This window comes from Brassica oleracea, chromosome C9 (assembly GCF_000695525.1).
Source record: "Brassica oleracea var. oleracea cultivar TO1000 chromosome C9, BOL, whole genome shotgun sequence".
In the NCBI taxonomy this organism is placed as follows: Eukaryota; Viridiplantae; Streptophyta; class Magnoliopsida; order Brassicales; family Brassicaceae; genus Brassica; species Brassica oleracea.
In genome coordinates, this window is record NC_027756.1 from 47366318 (window position 1) to 47383004 (window position 16687).

Below are 16687 nucleotides of genomic sequence, written 5' to 3' on the forward strand. Positions count from 1 at the left end.
ATTTGTAGGATATAAAATAAATTCACTTACAAAAAGGAGTAAGAGTAACAATTTTTTTTTTGACAATGCTTAGAACCAAATATCTCATATTGAAAAGGTATGAGACATTCTCAAACAAAAGACAATGACAAGTACTATTTTAGAAAAATTTGGCAACATCCTTCGTAGCTCCACGATTGGCACTTGCAAAATCGGTGATTTTTTTTATTTTACTGAATGTTAAAATTAATTCAAAATAAAAAAGACTGTTTTTTACATCAAATGTTACATATAGTTGAAAGAAATTTCCAAGTAACTCAATTTTTCATCTCTTAAACTGCTATCTAGAATTCATCTCTTAAGCTTCCTTCTACCCATGTCTAGTACTAAATCAGAAAGCCACCCCTCTTTCTAAAGCTTTTTCTCCTTTCCTCTGCAGTATACTGAACTTGTTTCTCATATTTTTATCAATCCGTTTTACCAAGAGAGTGGCTGGACTTGAAATCTCACCATGCCTTCTCATGTTTCTCTCAGACAGTGTGGACTGTCGACTGAAAAATATATCTTATAATGAAGATCTGAAATTTACTCCAGTTTGATTTTCTCGTCATTAACCTTAGTTTCCTTCCCAGTCAGCTGTGTACTGATCTTCCATTACATCTCATAAGTGCCTCTCAAATTTGTTTTGTATAAGAACAATCAAAGAACACGTGATGCAAAGTCTCCAGCGGTTCCTGACAACACACACATGATGCATCTCCTCATCCTATCCTCTGTTGAGACTTGAGAGCCTTCCATGCATTGCTATCCAAGTAATAAAATCGATGAATTCTTGATACGATATGTTTCCATCACCATCAGTATCAATTTCAGTCATCATACGATTCACGTCATCATGAGTCACTGAACCAAGTTTCTTGAGAGCTTCTTCGAGTTCAGCTGCTGAGATTTTACCATCAGCGTTAGCATCAAATATTTCTTGAAATATGGTCGTGCTCGGCTTTCTCTGACGCATCAGCCATAATGTGTTTGTATCTTTATGATGTTCAAGTTTCTTCGTTTTTCTTTTGTCGAGGAATAAATTATTATCAAATTATATAAACACTTATCTGACAAAAAAAGTTTTGAGGTATGCTTTTAGTTAGGAACTTCTGGAGGAATAACACTAAACAAAACAATTGAAAGCAAACAGTCCGAATTTAAACTAACTTTACCAGAAACTAGGTGGTTTGCCTGCAAATTCGTATAAATATTGCATAAAAATATATATTGTGTATACAATGTCAGAAATTTTTAATAATAATTAAAAACATTAAAAAATATATTTAACTTCGAATAGTTTGAAAATCTAAAATCTCAATATTGTTTTAGTAGCATGAAATTTAGTGATAATTCAATAATATTTATGATTTTGATCAAATGATTAATAAACACATAATCAGTGAATAAAAAATATTTTTTAAATCTCTTTATAATCATTGTATTGTCTTATCTATTACCTTATTTAATCTTTGATAGTTTGTTTCCACATCCCCATATTTCTTGTTTTGTTTGAATGCATATGCATTTTTTAACCATGAATTATGAGAATCTCATGTATGTCACTGATATTTTGAACGTTTTGGTACATGAGTAAAAATGTAGAGAATCCATCTTCAAATAAAATAGATTGTATAATAGAATTAGAAAGAAAAAAATATGCAGATCTAAATATCTACTAATCAATAACAATGAATTTTACTAAGAATTTAAGAATCCGCTAACCAATAACAAAGGATTCTGAAAATTTAAAAAATATTTAGAAATCCGCCTCGCAATAAACTCCCTTAATTTTGTTGCAGATTAATTTTCAATCGTAAAGTTTCCATAAATTTGATGGAAAATAACCGATGAATATTTAGTAACAATAAATGCTTGCCAAATTATATATATAATTATCACATTAACTTGTCCGACACATATTATGCATCTTCTTCGACATCTTTTTGTTTTTCTCGTTATCATTTTGTTATTTTTATTAAATTTTTGCTATTGTTTTCCTAATTTTTGCCGATATTTATTTCTCTCTATAAATAATAATACAAATCATACAATCAATGAACCAAAAACCCATAGTAGAATTCTTTTCAATCATAACATTATTTTCTTCACTATATTATTTGACGTAAATGAAAAAATGGTTTTAAAATTAATGTTCTCACATGCTCCGTTAAATATATAATTCATCTAATTTTCAAAGCATAATTATTTATAAAGTATATATGGACATTATAAAAAATTAATTATTATTATATATACGACTATATTTTTCTCTAAATCAGGACACAACTTAATATAATTTAAAATATTACATTAAGCTATTAATTTTAAATGTATAGATTCACCCATTCTACTCTGCTAATGTAGCTGTTTTCCGGTACCAGATAAAAGAGGGTATCGTAGTTATCACCGTTTTGGTGTTTCATTAGCTTCGACAGAAACTGATAAAGAAATCGGACTGTTGCTCGAGCATCTTTCTACTCTTTCAGCCAAACTTTGAATAGCTAAAGAAGCTGAGGAAAACAATGTAACTCTAATTTAATCATTAAGCAAAATAATCACCGACATAGAAGTGTTATTAAGATATAAATAATTTATAATCAAATATTAATAAAAACAAATTTGCTTTTTTTTAGTGGATCTCCTCTATAAATTATTTATATCTTAATTTTTAACTTTTATAGTAAAAAACATTATATCTAGATGATAACACAATATATATAAGGATTAACTTATTTGAAAAAATATTGATCTAATATAACATAAAATTCGTTTTAAAATATATAATAAATTATATATAAAAATTCATTAAAGCAACAATGACTTCAACCGCTTTAATTTTTACCGTGAGAGTCTGAATGCGAAAAATCACTTCGCATAGATAATATGTGTGACGTAGTCTTTCTTAAAAAATATATATTCAAGTTGCTAGTTAGGGTTTTACAATACTCAGGATTAACAAATAGTTTGTACAAAAACCAAATTAAATCTTAAATGATCAGTTTATATCTTCAGTCTATTCAGATTTTTTTTCTCTATCTATATTATACCAGTGTTTCAAAAGAAGAAAAAACTATATTATACCAGAAACTGATAAATTGAAGTTTTAAAAGTATTTAACATTATATGCAAAAAGCTTTCAACTTTAGACAGTGTGTTAAATGCCAAGTACTCGAGAGAAGAAAAGTTAGCTCAGAGTGGCCTCCTATGGGGTTGCCTTTGGAGCAGTAGAGGGCATGCTCCTCGTCCTTATATTGCTAAAGGAAGATGAAACGTCGAGGGGAATATTATGGGTCCTGCATGGAGGAGACGATTCATTAGGTACACGTGCGCCATCTCTTTGCATGGAAAGAATGACATGCAAAGAGATGGCGGTGGCTCTAGAAACAGTGTAAGTGCTCTATTAAAACATTTCCGGACCGGCTCCAGTGCTGGTATTATTCTAAGAAAATTATGATTCTCAAATATGTAGATAAGAAAATGATAATAGGTTACATGGATATACATATATATGCTTTGTTTTTAGGTATAACATATTACTAAATCTTTTTTTTGTCAACTGAAATTTATTAATGGGTCAAAGTCCTAAATGGACAAAGCCCAACAAACTATAAAACATAAAAGTCTAAGAAAAAAAACCAACACTTTACAACCGTAAGTCCAAAGAGGAAAACCGTAGAAGAAATGCAAGATGGCAACACCACCACGTGTTCGATCTCCCGGCGATCAATGAAAACGCGTCAGGCCGAGGGGCAGCTTGCTTCCTCAGGAGAAAACGAGGTGATACGAGAGAATCTGCCGTCAACAGCGGCCGATGATGAAGTATCGCTCACACAGAGCCATCTTTTCAACGAACCTAGTCGCATACCGAATCAACACTTCAAAACTGGAATCAATGATCTTCAATCCAACCTACAGCTTCTGATTTTCCTTCATTAATCAGACATCTTTAAAGATGAAAATAAATCTGAAGATGAATCAACCCTAATCAAGAGAAAAGGGATCGATCAGAGGCGAGAGAGGAGAGACGGTTGAGCGATGAAGCTGTGAAAAACACTGATTAAAGAAATTGGGAGAACTCTGACGAAGAAAAGTCAGAAGAGTGACGCAGAGACGAAAGGAGAACGCTGGAAACAGAGTCGGCAAACCACCAAGAAAAGATGCGTCTCCGGAAACAGAGACCCGGTCGGAGAATCTAAAACCGGTTGAAAGATACCAAAAACAAACCGGCGAAAAAGAAAAGCTTCATTTCATCTATATCTCCATGAAAGATGTCAGTGAGGGAACAGAGAAGAGAGAGAAGTTTTTCAGTTAGCAATCTTCATATAACTAAACCTATTGTGTTCTGATAATAAGTTATTAACAATACCATACGAAGATTACTCAGCATAAACTTGAAAGAGAAAAATCTTAGTCGTCTCACGTGGACAGTCGATATGATATATGATAATATAAGTCGGGGAAACGAATAAAAAGCGTAACGTAAGAGAGTTTCATAGCTCAGTTCCAAGAGTTTCAAGCCACATGTTTAGTCACCTTTGTGCTTGACACGACACGTGTCTATAATCTCGACACCTCTTTAAATTTTTCAAAATTGAGATAATAAATAATGAGCAGCCGACCTAAAATTATAATATCTGCTATATAATTCAAAATTATAACAAACAGACCCTACGTGGAAAGAAAAGAAATAAATTAATCATACAATATCATTCGTCTATATAAAGATATCCTCCTCTAGTTTTACTCTTTCAACAAATCACAATCATTCTCCCACTCTTTCTTTGAATCTGCAAAAATAAGTAAAGTAATGGCGTTTCCTTCGTGTGTTCAGTGCGGGACGAGACAAAACCCGTGTAGGTGCAAAGTGGTGGGACCGACGCTAGGGTTCGTGGCTTTTCTGGTGACCGGAGTTATCGAATGGCCAGTTGGTGCGGTGGTTTATATCTTTAAACATAGCAAGGGTCGGCGTATAATGGGACATCCAGCCACTGTGGTTTATCCTAAAGTCTCAAGATCTATTCCCATTTAACTTTGTCTTCGTCATTATACTACTACTATGTATGTCTAATGTCTTTGGTTGTTAACTAATGTTTTTCCTCCTTTTTAATCTGTAATAAAAGTTCCGAATCCAAGTCTGGATTAGTTTCTGATATGTATAACCCAACTAAAGATTTACATTTATGTTTGTATTTGTATACACACGTACGTGAAAGCAAATAAAATATTGTAATGGACTCAAATGAGATATTAGTATAAATTTTATATGATAAGGACAAGTGTCGCTACATCACAGAACATTAATTCTTTAATCAAAGCCCATTGCCATATCATTACAAGAAATTGTATAAAAAAAACTGAGAGAGCTAGCGCGGGAGAATCCGTTACTGTTGTAATAATATTTCAGCATCATAGCCATCGCTTAAAAGGGCTATTGAGGAGAGAAGAAGATGTTCTTGCTGCGAATAGTCTCTCTCCTCTGTTCTCTATGATCGTAGCCAAAAGGTTGGTTCTGCGATTGGATCAGTCTATCTGTAATTCCATTTCCATAGAGCGATTTCAATTTCAAACTCAGTTAAAGCCTAAACGAGTTCGAAGCTGACGGATTTTTGTTTGCAGAACTTACAAGGTTTCATCACGCGCTCTCGGACTCACTTTGTGTCTTCAGATGTAATAGCAGACAACATGTTCGTGGAAATGCCGCAGAGAGAACTTATATTTGTTCACGGCTCTTTTGAAAGTTTCGAATTTTTTTTTTTGTGTTGGAGAGTGATAATGAAACTGTGGTAGGAAGCTACATGTGTCATAACATGAGAAAAATGGTATAACACTATTTGTTTGATTCATTAAGTTTTTGTGTTGCTCCTTAAGTAATGGAGTGATCAAATTCGTAGCATAATCATTCATCCCTAAAGAACGATTGCACAAAACATTCTCTGACTAGTTGTTTGTTTTGGAACTACAGCCAAAAGATTTGATTTAAGACATATACATTAGTTGACAAGACTCACGGTCTTGATCTAGGATTCCTTGTAATTTCTTCATTCATTTTTACATCAATGGATTGCATCTTCTTTTTTTTTTTTTTTTTTTTTTTTGACAACGCAATGGATTGCTTATAGGTTGAGTTGGTTATTAGTGATGTTCATGGCTCTATATTTACTTGTCTTGCAGGAACTCGATCATATGCAAATGAAAGACGTGAAGACTACAACCTATTTGATAATGTGAAGCCAGGTGATGATGACTTTAAAAAAAGCCTGGGAGAAAGAAATGGAGAATGATGATGATGATACTCTATGGTCAGGAAGTGAAGACGAATACAATGCTAATACTCAACAAGAAAGTGGAAGAAACCGGCTTGAGAAAGAGGTTAAGAAAGCTAGACAACTCCAGTCTAATTGATGCAGATGACAGTGACGAATTATACAGTGTTTGGTCCGGAACCGATGAGGAGAAAACTTTATGGACTGGAGATGATGACGACGATATTCCAACAGATCCACACCCAAACGAAGCATCTGATAAGTACTTAGACAAGTTGTTTGAGTTTAAAGAGAAACCAAAGTACAGGACAATCTCGGAGCTGACTGAACATGCAGTTCTTTAAGGATATGCAGACTCGCATGAGAGATCCAAACTTCAAATTCACGCCTGAGATTAAGTTGAAGCCTGAGAGTAAACTAGTGCCCAGGAAGAAGTGGCAGAAGGCACAGTCCAGAAGAAGGAAAGCTCATATTGACAGGTTCCTTCTTAATGATTCAAGTACCAAATCTATTTCCTGTAATTGTGTTGATCCAAAATGTATCATACAACTGTAAGAGTCTTATGACTGTTTCATCTTGATGCCAATCATGTAAATAATCGGGTACCGTGATTAAGCAGCTTTCCTTTAGAGTGATTCTGGACTTTTTAGTATTCCTTCTTCTAAAGAAAGAAGCTTTGAAGGAAAAGCTAGAGATGCTTTGGTCCCTTTGGACTTTTTTTTTTTGAGGGGGAGGGGAAGAATACAGCTTTATGAGCTTTTGATCTTCAAAAGTTTTTTTTTCTTTCTTTTTGGTGTTCAAAAGTTGGAACTTGTAATGTTGACACTCTCTTGCCTTTTGAAGCTTATATTCTAAAACAAAATACAAAGCAATTTGCTTAACAAATCACAAGATGCTGATTTTTGGGTCTCTTCCTAATATTCCTCTTTGTTTATTTATAAAATTATACAATTGTCAAAGTTACCATTCTAGTCCAACAGAAATTAGACAAATTCACCAACATTTACTGCTTAATTGTTCCATTATGCTACCAATATTCACCTCTTAAGATTCCATTTAGCCTTATGGTTATTGTTTTGACTTCATGGAAGATCACTCCACCAAAACAAACAAAAATATATTCTCTTTGAGTAAAGCATAAAGATATTTTGCAGACGTGAAAAGTATTAAGCTTCTGGTTTAGAGCTAGGTCATCCATAATAGATATTTCATAATACCACTTTGCCACATATATTCTCTTTGAGTAAAGCATAAAGATATTTTGCAGACGTGAAAAGTATTAAGCTTCTGGTTTAGAGCTAGGTCATCCATAATAGATATATCATAATACCACTTTGCCACATTTGGTTTACCATGTTCTAACGTTCTAAACATACAAAAGTGAACATAGACCATCTTAGTCCATATGTGAAAATATTGTCTCTATAATTTATTACATAGATTATACATGACCTTTTCTGTATTATGAGAATAGTTGCAACTTGCAAAAGTAGATGTGTACACAAAGAAGAAAATATAGATTATATATTATATTCTGCTTCTTACATATTTCACATGATAGAACAAGCGGCGTGGACGTTGTCGTCGCTGAAGAGGGAAACGTAGTTTTCACCAGGTGCGTTTGCGGCTGGAAACGCTTGTGTAGGGTTGCGGATGTGGCCTGCAGGAGCACGTTTGTCGTACATGCCAGGCGCGAAAGGGTAATAGACCATATGCTGAGGTATGTAAGGCCAAAACTCTGCCTTCTTCCCTGTGCTCTTCACTCTCTTCAACACCTTGTTTGGGTCCACGTGACCGTTCACCGTTAGCCGGCTCTGTTTCCGGTTCACCTCCACCGTTTTCACGCCTATACCAGTCGGTTCAAAACATGAAAAATAAGTAACCAATTGTCTCAACTCTTAAACGATATGTGCTTTGAACAAAAACTAAGATGAACAAACCTAACAATTAAATTTAGTAGAATTTATTTTTCTAAATTTTGATAGATGAATCTTACTTTTAAGTTTTAAAAGTTATTAGAATTTTTATGTTTAAAAATAACTTACAAAATTAGTAAAAACTTTTAACAAAATGATAGTATAAACATCTTTTATAAATAAAAAAACATTCCGAACTTTTTGAACAATAATTAATCATTTGAGACCAAAAATCTGAGCAAATGATTAGTAGTTATAGATATATATATATATATATATTTAGGCCAGTCATGAAAATGTAATTTTAAGGTAGAATAAGAATCTTAAAAAGAGAAATTAAAGCAGCTAGAATAAAGAAAAAAGAGAGATTGGCGAAAGTTTTTATTCAAATACTGTGGGAGTGATGAGAAAGAGAACCTTTCATGCGACGAACCACGTTTCTAAGTCTTCTTTCACAGCCGTCACAGTCCATTTTGACCTTGATTTCCACTGTCTATACAAGAAAAAACATTCATTACCATTATTCTATTAATATAAAATTATAAATACTATTTAACCTGTAGTCATAGATTTCAAACTAATTTTCGAAGCTTGTTCATGTCATATAGTTCAGCAGTAATCTGGCTATTGAAGCATCTCTTTTTTTTTTTTTTTGAAAGAGGCAACTGAAGCATATCAGTAGTTAGTTTTTTGTTTAATATTATCTATATCTGTTAATTCATCATGTATATCGCCTATGAATAATGATGTAGCGATATAACATACAGCGAAAAGTTGATGAAGTTTTGAAGAAACATGTTTAAGAAGACGACACGGATAAAAATACATGGTCACGTTCTAAGACATTTGAATTTACTGTACACGAAACGTATTAGCATTTTGAAGTTAACCAAATCAATTAGAATTAATATATATCATATATATGTATATAGATAAGACTCTAAAACAAATAATGAAAGATAAAGAGTGAGGAGAACAAACCTGCAATGGCTTACGCTTGGTTTTGGCATTAGAGTATGTATATGAACAAAAGCTAGATATATAATCAAATGCACCCATTCTTCTAGCTTCACCAAATAAATTATGTATTTACTATAAGATCAAATGGGTTTCAATATATTTTTATGTGTATGTAAATGTTAATATATGTATATGTGTATGAGTGTGTGTGTGGGTATATATAAGGAGAGAAGAAGAAATAGCCTTTCTTAATAGAGAAGAGAAGAGAGTTACGTGACATGCATACAAGATTCCATGTATATATAGGCTTTCTTGATTCTTTTAGTGGTCTATTTTATAACTATTTTCCACGAGAATGTTGTAGAAGAAAAGGTGTATTAGGAACAGAAGTGAAAAAAAAAACAATAATAGATCGATGATAAAAAAAGGAAAAAAGGTACATCTTATTTTAGCAATTATTTTGTTCGTGCATGCATTTTCATGGATTTTGTATCATTTTTCTTCTACAAGAGATGAAATAGTTCTGCAACGTAGTCTTTAATCAGAACTCGAATTTTATAAAACTAAAACATTAGTAATCTGTATTGTAGTGAGGAAATGATGTGCGAAAAGCTCTTTTATTGGCCTTATTAAACAAAGTTCCTTTTTTTATTGGCCTTTGCTTTCGTTTCGATTCAAAGATTATGGCTTTGTCATCCATTTTTATGTAATTTAAAATAAAGTCTCAATAATTGTCAATAAGAGCATCATTACTGGTAGATTTTCTAGCAAGAGTATCTCATCAATATTATATTAATATTATGGAATAACAGAAATAAATTTTAAAAATAAAAGAAGATGGACTAATATCTATAGATTAACAGTTTCTTCCCAAAACTCAAACGCTTCTTCCTAGCGAGACGTCTCTGTTATTTCTATCATCTCTCTTTTCCTTTTTGATTTTTCTTTGTTATTTTTGTGGGAAGAAGCTGTGTGAGAAACCTCCACTGCTAATGCTCTAAGATTCCTTTATCAGAAACCATTAAACTATATATAATACTATTATAAGATTATTTTTTTTTTGCTAAAAAATAATACTATTATAAGATGCTTTAATCAAAAACTGAAATGAGCGATGATCGTTACTTATTGTTTGAATAAAATCATTCAACAATGCTAGAACTTTAGATGCTTTGTGATACAGTGTGATGTTGAGTTACCAATGATATTTGGCCTTCACTTTTTCTACAAATGAATATATGTAAGTTCAGGCCATATTTTCTTTACATATATAGATAAAACCAATAATCAATTATATCGAGATATATTTTGTGAAAGATGTTTGCGTGAGTATTAGGTTGTTCTGCTGATTAAGACTAACTAGGTTAAGATCTGCGCTGAACGTTATATATAAAAATTATTTTATATTATATATATTTTTACATATTATAAAATAATGAATATATATTGAATAATTAAAAAGTCAGTAACTATTATATATATAATTGAATTGGTGCGAACATATAAATCAATTTTATTAATCCAAATAATAATTTTTTTCTATTTGATAAGATATGTAATTAAATTTAAATGATATTAACATATATAGTATATTTTTAATATTAATGTCTATTAAATGATGTTTTCTACGCATATGGTTTTTTGGATCATTTGTATCTTTAATTGCAAAAACTTTAAATTACTGATAACAAAATTTTTGTTGTTCGTTCAAAGCTGTATCAAAAATATTGTTCAAAATAAATTTTGAAACTAAAATATTTATGAATTTTATGTGGTTTATAGTTTAATTTAAAACGATATATATATATATATATATATATATATATATATTAATTTTAATAATTAATTAAATTAGACTTTTTACTTATATGATTTTATAATCATTTGTATTTTGTCATAACAAAAATTTTAAACCATGGATCACAAAATTTGAATGTGAGACTTTTAACAGTTTTGGTAATTTATAGTCATTTTAAAAAATTCAAAATATAACATATACACAAAATCCTAAATTTTTATTATATGGTTATTGTGTTTGTTTAATTTCTTTTAATAGTTTAAAATTAAACAAATATGCTATAAGATACACTAATTTTTTATCAAATCTTTATTATTTAAAATCATTAATTGTCATACATACTTTAACCACATTAGGCAATTCTGTAACTTTTATTTAAATAAATAATAAAGACTATTAATAATAAATTTATGGTTAGTTTAATAAAAAATATATTATATAATCAGATGGACCAACCTACTTCTCTAATGATTCTAAGAATCATCTTAGTGATGACATGTGTTTACAAAAAGAAGTTGTAATGTTTTTCAATTAATATATAAAAGACATTGAATTTCAACTAATATACCAATTTGAGACAATAAGATGAGAAAAATGAAATGATTAAATTTGAAAACACTATTAGTTTTCCCCGGGTAAACTTACTGCCGGTATATATGCAAGTCTCTTTTTTTAGAGCATGATTATTGGGGGTTCTTAGCGTGAAGTTCTTAACGAAATATAAAAATCTGTCTCTTAACTTTTAACCAAAAAGATTAAAAACGTGTTCTTAAATAAGAGTTTTAAGAGCTGGTTCTTAACTTTTTTAGTTAAAAGTTAAGAGACAGATTCTTATATTCCGCTAAGAAACCCACTCTAAAAACCTCCAATAATCATCCTCTTATATTTTTAACTTGATCTATCTAAACGTCAATAATTCTTGAGAACTTTACAAAAAAACAAGTTATACGCAGAAAACCGAGAGAAGTACATAGTACGCTGAGTTGACGTTGAATCAACCCATGCTATTTATTCTGTATAGTTTATAGGAGTTATATATCAAACTTTATACTAAAACATTAAAATCGCTCGTGGATTCTAAGCCACTTGTGTCGGTCGGACAGTTCATGATTCTAAGCTACTTGTGTCTAGCATATTTCCTGCCTGATTTTGACAATGATTCGTTATAGTTACCAATCTGTGGTAACCAGCAGAAGTAGAATAAACCACTTTGCCCAACAAATACTAATCAGTTTTATGGCAATTTTTAAGAAGATATAAGTAATATCTGAGAGAGCCATGTAATCACCACAGGTCTTTTCTACCGCAAGTCTTTAATGTCAACAACATATTAAAAGTTCGAAGAAATCCAACGAAACTCCTCTTACAAACTTAGCAACTTACAATCTCGAATATCTTTTAACACATACGAAAACAAGTGTTTGTAACTCCAGATTGGTGATCCTAAACGCATCTTTGAAAACATCTCAAACTTGCTTGCAACCTTCTCTGACAGCGTCTTAGTAGCGGTCATGACGTCTGTAACATGATTTAAACAAACAAGTTTAGATGCATCCCAAAGAATTACAGAAAATAATGTATCTGTTTTGTGAATCAAAGTTACCTGCGGCGATCATAATCCCTCGTTCTTTCCCTAGACCGGGACCTCGAGCTGCGCCGGCTTCTTGAGTCATAGCCACGTGACTGATTATAGTTTCTGTCATGTTCACGGTGGTCATGGTGCCTGTCGCGATCTCTACTTCTACGGTCTATATCTCTTCCACGGTCACGGCTACCTCCTCTGTCTCTGTCTCTACTTGATTCTCGCTCTCTGCTCCTCTCCTTTGATCTGTGATTAGTAAGTTTTCAGTAAACATGTTGGGCATTTATTGAAGTAAATTGAAAAGCTTAAGAAAGTTTAACCTCCTCTCTTCGACCCGTTCCTTGTGAACTTTGTTCTTTTCCTCCTGAAGAAGACAAAGAGGGATATAACTAAACAGTCTACATTGAGAAACCCACAGCCACAGTAGAGAAATTGTATTGTATTTTACCTGAAGCTCTGCTAGTTTATCACGGATCAGCATGTAACCCAAATGAAGCTTCCCTCCAAAATGATCAGCTAACCGACGATCACTAAAGGCAGTACAAAAGATTTTTGACATTGCCAAATGCAAATCACAGATTGATGACCAAAGAGTATAGTTTAAAGCTCTATTATTATTCTCTAACAGGCACAATAAATCAAGAAAGAACGCACATTATTCATTAGCTGCAAAAGTAATCCTCGTAAAACTGGGCCCAAATAGCCTGCTGGTGAAAAGGAGGTACAACAGTCGGTGTCAAATAATGAGCCACTTGCAACCCAAGATCTATTTCTAACTTTTTCTTTAAATGCCAAGGAATCATTAACCATAAATTTTTTAAGTAACCAAACTTAACCTGTCATAGACGCTCAAGAATGCTCCGCATATGTCACATAAACGAAGTTTCTGGTCCGTCTGAGACAACAAAAAGTAACAGAGAGTGAGGCTATCACAGGTTTTGAGAGCAAGCTTTCACAAAAAAAAAAAAAAAAAAATATCCCTTAAACAGTCTAACCAGTCATCCGGCTAAAGAACTTTATGAAATGAATACCTACAAATAATGAATCTAGATAATTTATCATGTCGAAGATAAGGAGATAAAAATTGGCGATTTCAACTTACAATGCGCACATCTGCAGCAGTGTATTTGGTTGAATCCACCACAGGTTCTTGTCTAGGAGTCAGCTGAAAATTTACAAGAGAAATAATAAACAGTTTAAGTAGGGGGAAATAGAAAGCATGTCGATTTATTCAAGCAATTTACCCAAAACAAGACAAAAGAGAGATACATGCGGCAACAGACTTCATAACACCCTATGCGGTGTGACGTAACACGAAGATAAGTGCCAAACAGAAAACTAATTATGGAAAAAAACACAAACCTTCTTAAGAGCTTCAGCCTCCTCCAGTGCTTTCTGCGCCTCATCAACCATTCCTTGTTCGCCTGAAATAACATATATATATTATATCTGTATATTGGCTGTTTCCAACATTCAAAAGTTCAGACGTTTTTATTTAGGTATATAACCACATACTGGCTCCCAAAATTGCATGTAACAAATGTTTCCCAAGCTCAGTTTTGTACATTCATATATCATAGCAATTATTAACGGGCCAAGTAAATTTTTCGATCAGCAACAGAAACTCACATGTTGGCAAAGAAAGTTAGAATGTAAAGATCATAAGAAGAAGATAAAAGAAAAGGCGGAGAGGCTGCAGTATTGAACCACTGCATGGATCACTTGAAGAACTATAGACCAAAAATTACCAAATTGCGAAAAAGATGCAAGTTAGAAGTTAGCCCCTTACCGAACTCTTCAGCTTTCTTTAATTTCTCATTGATCATCTCTTGCGTACGAGGATCCGGCGGAGGCAATGCTGCAGCTGGCTGCTGACCAGGAATGGGCTGTGGCAAGGCTGCCCTATCTTTGTTAAAGGCCTCCAACAGCAGCACAGCCTGTAGGGAAAGAAAACAAAGGACTCGACTGTTAATACATGACCAAGCGCGACAAATAGCAAAGCACGTGATCACAGACCTGTAAATCAGCTCTCTTAGTCCTCATCTCTTCAACTAACTCAAGAGCCCTAATCTTCATATCCGTTTTTCCTTCAAGATCTGTGATATGACATAAATCATTTTTAAAGATTAAAGCAGCATATACAACCACAAAAAAAAAAATCATCAGGAGAAGCTAGGCATCCAAGACACTGCAAATTATTAAAAAAAAAAATCGATACATTCAAATTTGGAACAATTTTAAAAAGTGAAGAGGTAACACCATAGATTCAGCCTTATTTCCAGAAGATAAAAACCTAAATATATCATACCCGCTTGAGCAGCTAAACTCTTAAAACCCGAGATTGGCAGATTTAGTTCTTAAACTGAGTAAATAAGCATCATGTGGCCTGATAAAAAAAAATCAACTACATTGTTCATGGAAGCAAGCATATATCCGAGACATTTCCAAGCTGATAGCCTACTCTAGTTATAGCGGAGAAGTCTACAGACACACCGATCAACTATAATGACTACAAAGGGAAACCACAAAAGGTTCAATTCGCATGAGCTGCAGTGAACTTCTAGTCATAAGGAACCTAAGCATTATCTGACCAAGCATTTATAACTATCTCTGTGGAATTACAAGAGCATCACACCACCGAACATCGATTTGCAGAAAAGAAGCCAAAAGTGTGCTAAAACTTAAGTAGCTTAAAAAGACATAATAATATTACCATGAAGGTCTGCTTCCTTCATCTTCTCTTTGATTTGCGTTGATAGTTCGAGAATTTCAGGTGACTGCAGTAAAACAACGAAATGATCAAGGAAAGACTGAGTTAAAAAGAAAAAAAGAGAACTCAAAAAGATCTCAACGAACTAAAACTTAGAACATCACCTGAGTAACTTCGGTAACTGAAATTGCAATAGCAGCTTTTGCATCTTCTTCCTGAAGACGCTTAAGAGCTCTACCAATCTTCCTATCACACTCAACAATAAGCCTGTCTATCGCGTCTTCCAACTCCCTATCGTAGTTGTCAACACCTTTTGCCTTTGCCTCTTTATATCTAAGCAAGAGTTAAGGCAAAAAAATGAAAGAAATACAAGTCACGATGAAAAACTCGTCTACATCTAAAGCCAAAAGGCTCCAGACTTGCGCATATGAAGAAGAAGAAGAGAACTCAAGTCTCTTTAGAAAAAAGGATACTCTTTCCTGAGCTGCAAAGAGTGCACCTTTGGGCAAGGACCCATATCCATTTTCTGATACATAACAAAAAAAAATCACATTAGCAAATTCACAGATAAGAAAAAGATTAACATCAGTGAGTCAACACAGATTAACTTACAAATATTAAAGCTTGAAGTATTCAAATATGCATAAAAGAGCTATACAATAGCAAATTCAAGTGGCAAACGTACTTAACAGATACTTGTAGAGCTCAAGCAGCTAGCAAAATCAGATACTCGTTGTACCACAAAGCTCGAAGATCTAATATAGACTCACCGTCAATTGGAAGAGCTCGTGAGGGCAGAGACCAGAGAGGTAGAGACGGCAAACATCGCGGTCGTAGTATTTGCGATTCACCTCCGTCACGTCGCCGTTTCGGTTGGCTCCCATGAGCACATCGAGCTGCTTTCTCATGGCGTCCATCTTCGATCGATATCCGCTCTTTACTTGCTCTCTCTCTCTCTTTCTGATCGATCCGACACAGAGATTGGGTTTCGATTTGGTGTATAAGATTTTTCTTTTTGGGAAATTAGGGTTCAGTCTTTCTCAATTATAGTCCCTTAATAGTTAAATAATTACATATTTTTCCCCCAACTATAATTTGGGCTTATTTTGAGAACTGCAAAAGTATCGGGGTTTTTTTCGCGAAACAAATAAGTGGACGTCGCCCCTGGGCCTGGGACTTCGGATATTCGGATCGGGTTCGGATAAGATCCATTCGGGTCCGGGTTTTTCGGATAAATGAATTCTCTTCCCAATAGGTATTTGGTAGATTTCGGTTTGGGTTTCAGGTAGGATACCACCGGTTCCAGATCGGTTTCGGATATCCATTTATTATGTAAATCATAACATATTTACTAGATAAAATAATCTACGTGTAAATTGAAGTGGTTCAGTGGTTACGTACTCTACTTTTAGTGTGGCCAACCCGGTTTTGAATCCT

At 33.2% G+C, this 16687-nt stretch overlaps 4 protein-coding genes across 4 annotated transcripts; 2 read left to right on the forward strand and 2 right to left on the reverse strand.

Moving 5' to 3' along the window:
* Window positions 1-4755: 4755 nt before the first annotated feature.
* On the forward strand, window positions 4756-5261 carry LOC106314003. Its single transcript, XM_013751952.1, has one exon. It carries the CDS (start codon window positions 4829-4831, stop codon window positions 5048-5050), a length of 222 nt encoding a protein of 73 aa, XP_013607406.1. The 5' UTR covers window positions 4756-4828; the 3' UTR covers window positions 5051-5261.
* Window positions 5262-5715: 454 nt separating this feature from the next.
* Window positions 5716-7071, forward strand: LOC106315205 (RNA polymerase-associated protein LEO1). The gene is given in 4 exon segments (XM_013752953.1): window positions 5716-5758; window positions 6193-6278; window positions 6280-6407; window positions 6409-7071. Coding segments are annotated over 4 exon segments (477 nt in total). The 3' UTR covers window positions 6629-7071.
* A 600-nt stretch (window positions 7072-7671) lies between these two features.
* On the reverse strand, window positions 7672-9349 carry LOC106315923 (heavy metal-associated isoprenylated plant protein 26). Its single transcript, XM_013753768.1, has 3 exons — window positions 9182-9349; window positions 8618-8693; window positions 7672-8130 (listed from the first exon to the last, which is right to left on the reverse strand). The coding sequence occupies exons 1-3, from the start codon at window positions 9257-9259 to the stop codon at window positions 7835-7837; spliced, it is 450 nt and encodes a 149-aa protein (XP_013609222.1). The 5' UTR covers window positions 9260-9349; the 3' UTR covers window positions 7672-7834.
* Window positions 9350-12229: 2880 nt separating this feature from the next.
* On the reverse strand, window positions 12230-16263 carry LOC106313166 (putative RNA-binding protein Luc7-like 2). The gene is made up of 13 exons (XM_013750908.1): window positions 16021-16263; window positions 15724-15776; window positions 15415-15583; window positions 15254-15317; window positions 14557-14636; window positions 14330-14477; window positions 13903-13964; window positions 13643-13705; window positions 13377-13435; window positions 12989-13070; window positions 12861-12904; window positions 12562-12786; window positions 12230-12476 (listed from the first exon to the last, which is right to left on the reverse strand). Exons 1-13 carry the CDS (start codon window positions 16165-16167, stop codon window positions 12458-12460), a joined length of 1215 nt encoding a protein of 404 aa, XP_013606362.1. The 5' UTR covers window positions 16168-16263; the 3' UTR covers window positions 12230-12457.
* Between the last annotated feature and the right edge of the window lie 424 nt (window positions 16264-16687).

Excerpts from the sequence above, each read along its gene's own strand:
- LOC106313166 (XM_013750908.1), bottom strand. The coding sequence starts at position 16,167 with ATGGACGCCATGAGAAAGCAGCTCGATGTGCTCATGGGAGCCAACCGA. Across the intron at positions 14,478-14,556 it reads CTAAGAGAGCTGATTTACAG|GCTGTGCTGCTGTTGGAGGC; the intron begins GTCTGTGATCAC and ends CTTTCCCTACAG. Across the intron at positions 12,787-12,860 it reads GAACGGGTCGAAGAGAGGAG|ATCAAAGGAGAGGAGCAGAG; the intron begins GTTAAACTTTCT and ends TACTAATCACAG.
- LOC106315923 (XM_013753768.1), bottom strand. The coding sequence starts at position 9,259 with ATGGGTGCATTTGATTATATATCTAGCTTTTGTTCATATACATACTCT. Across the intron at positions 8,694-9,181 it reads CCAAGCGTAAGCCATTGCAG|ACAGTGGAAATCAAGGTCAA; the intron begins GTTTGTTCTCCT and ends TTTCTTGTATAG. Across the intron at positions 8,131-8,617 it reads CGTGGTTCGTCGCATGAAAG|GCGTGAAAACGGTGGAGGTG; the intron begins GTTCTCTTTCTC and ends CGACTGGTATAG.
- LOC106314003 (XM_013751952.1), top strand. The coding sequence starts at position 4,829 with ATGGCGTTTCCTTCGTGTGTTCAGTGCGGGACGAGACAAAACCCGTGT.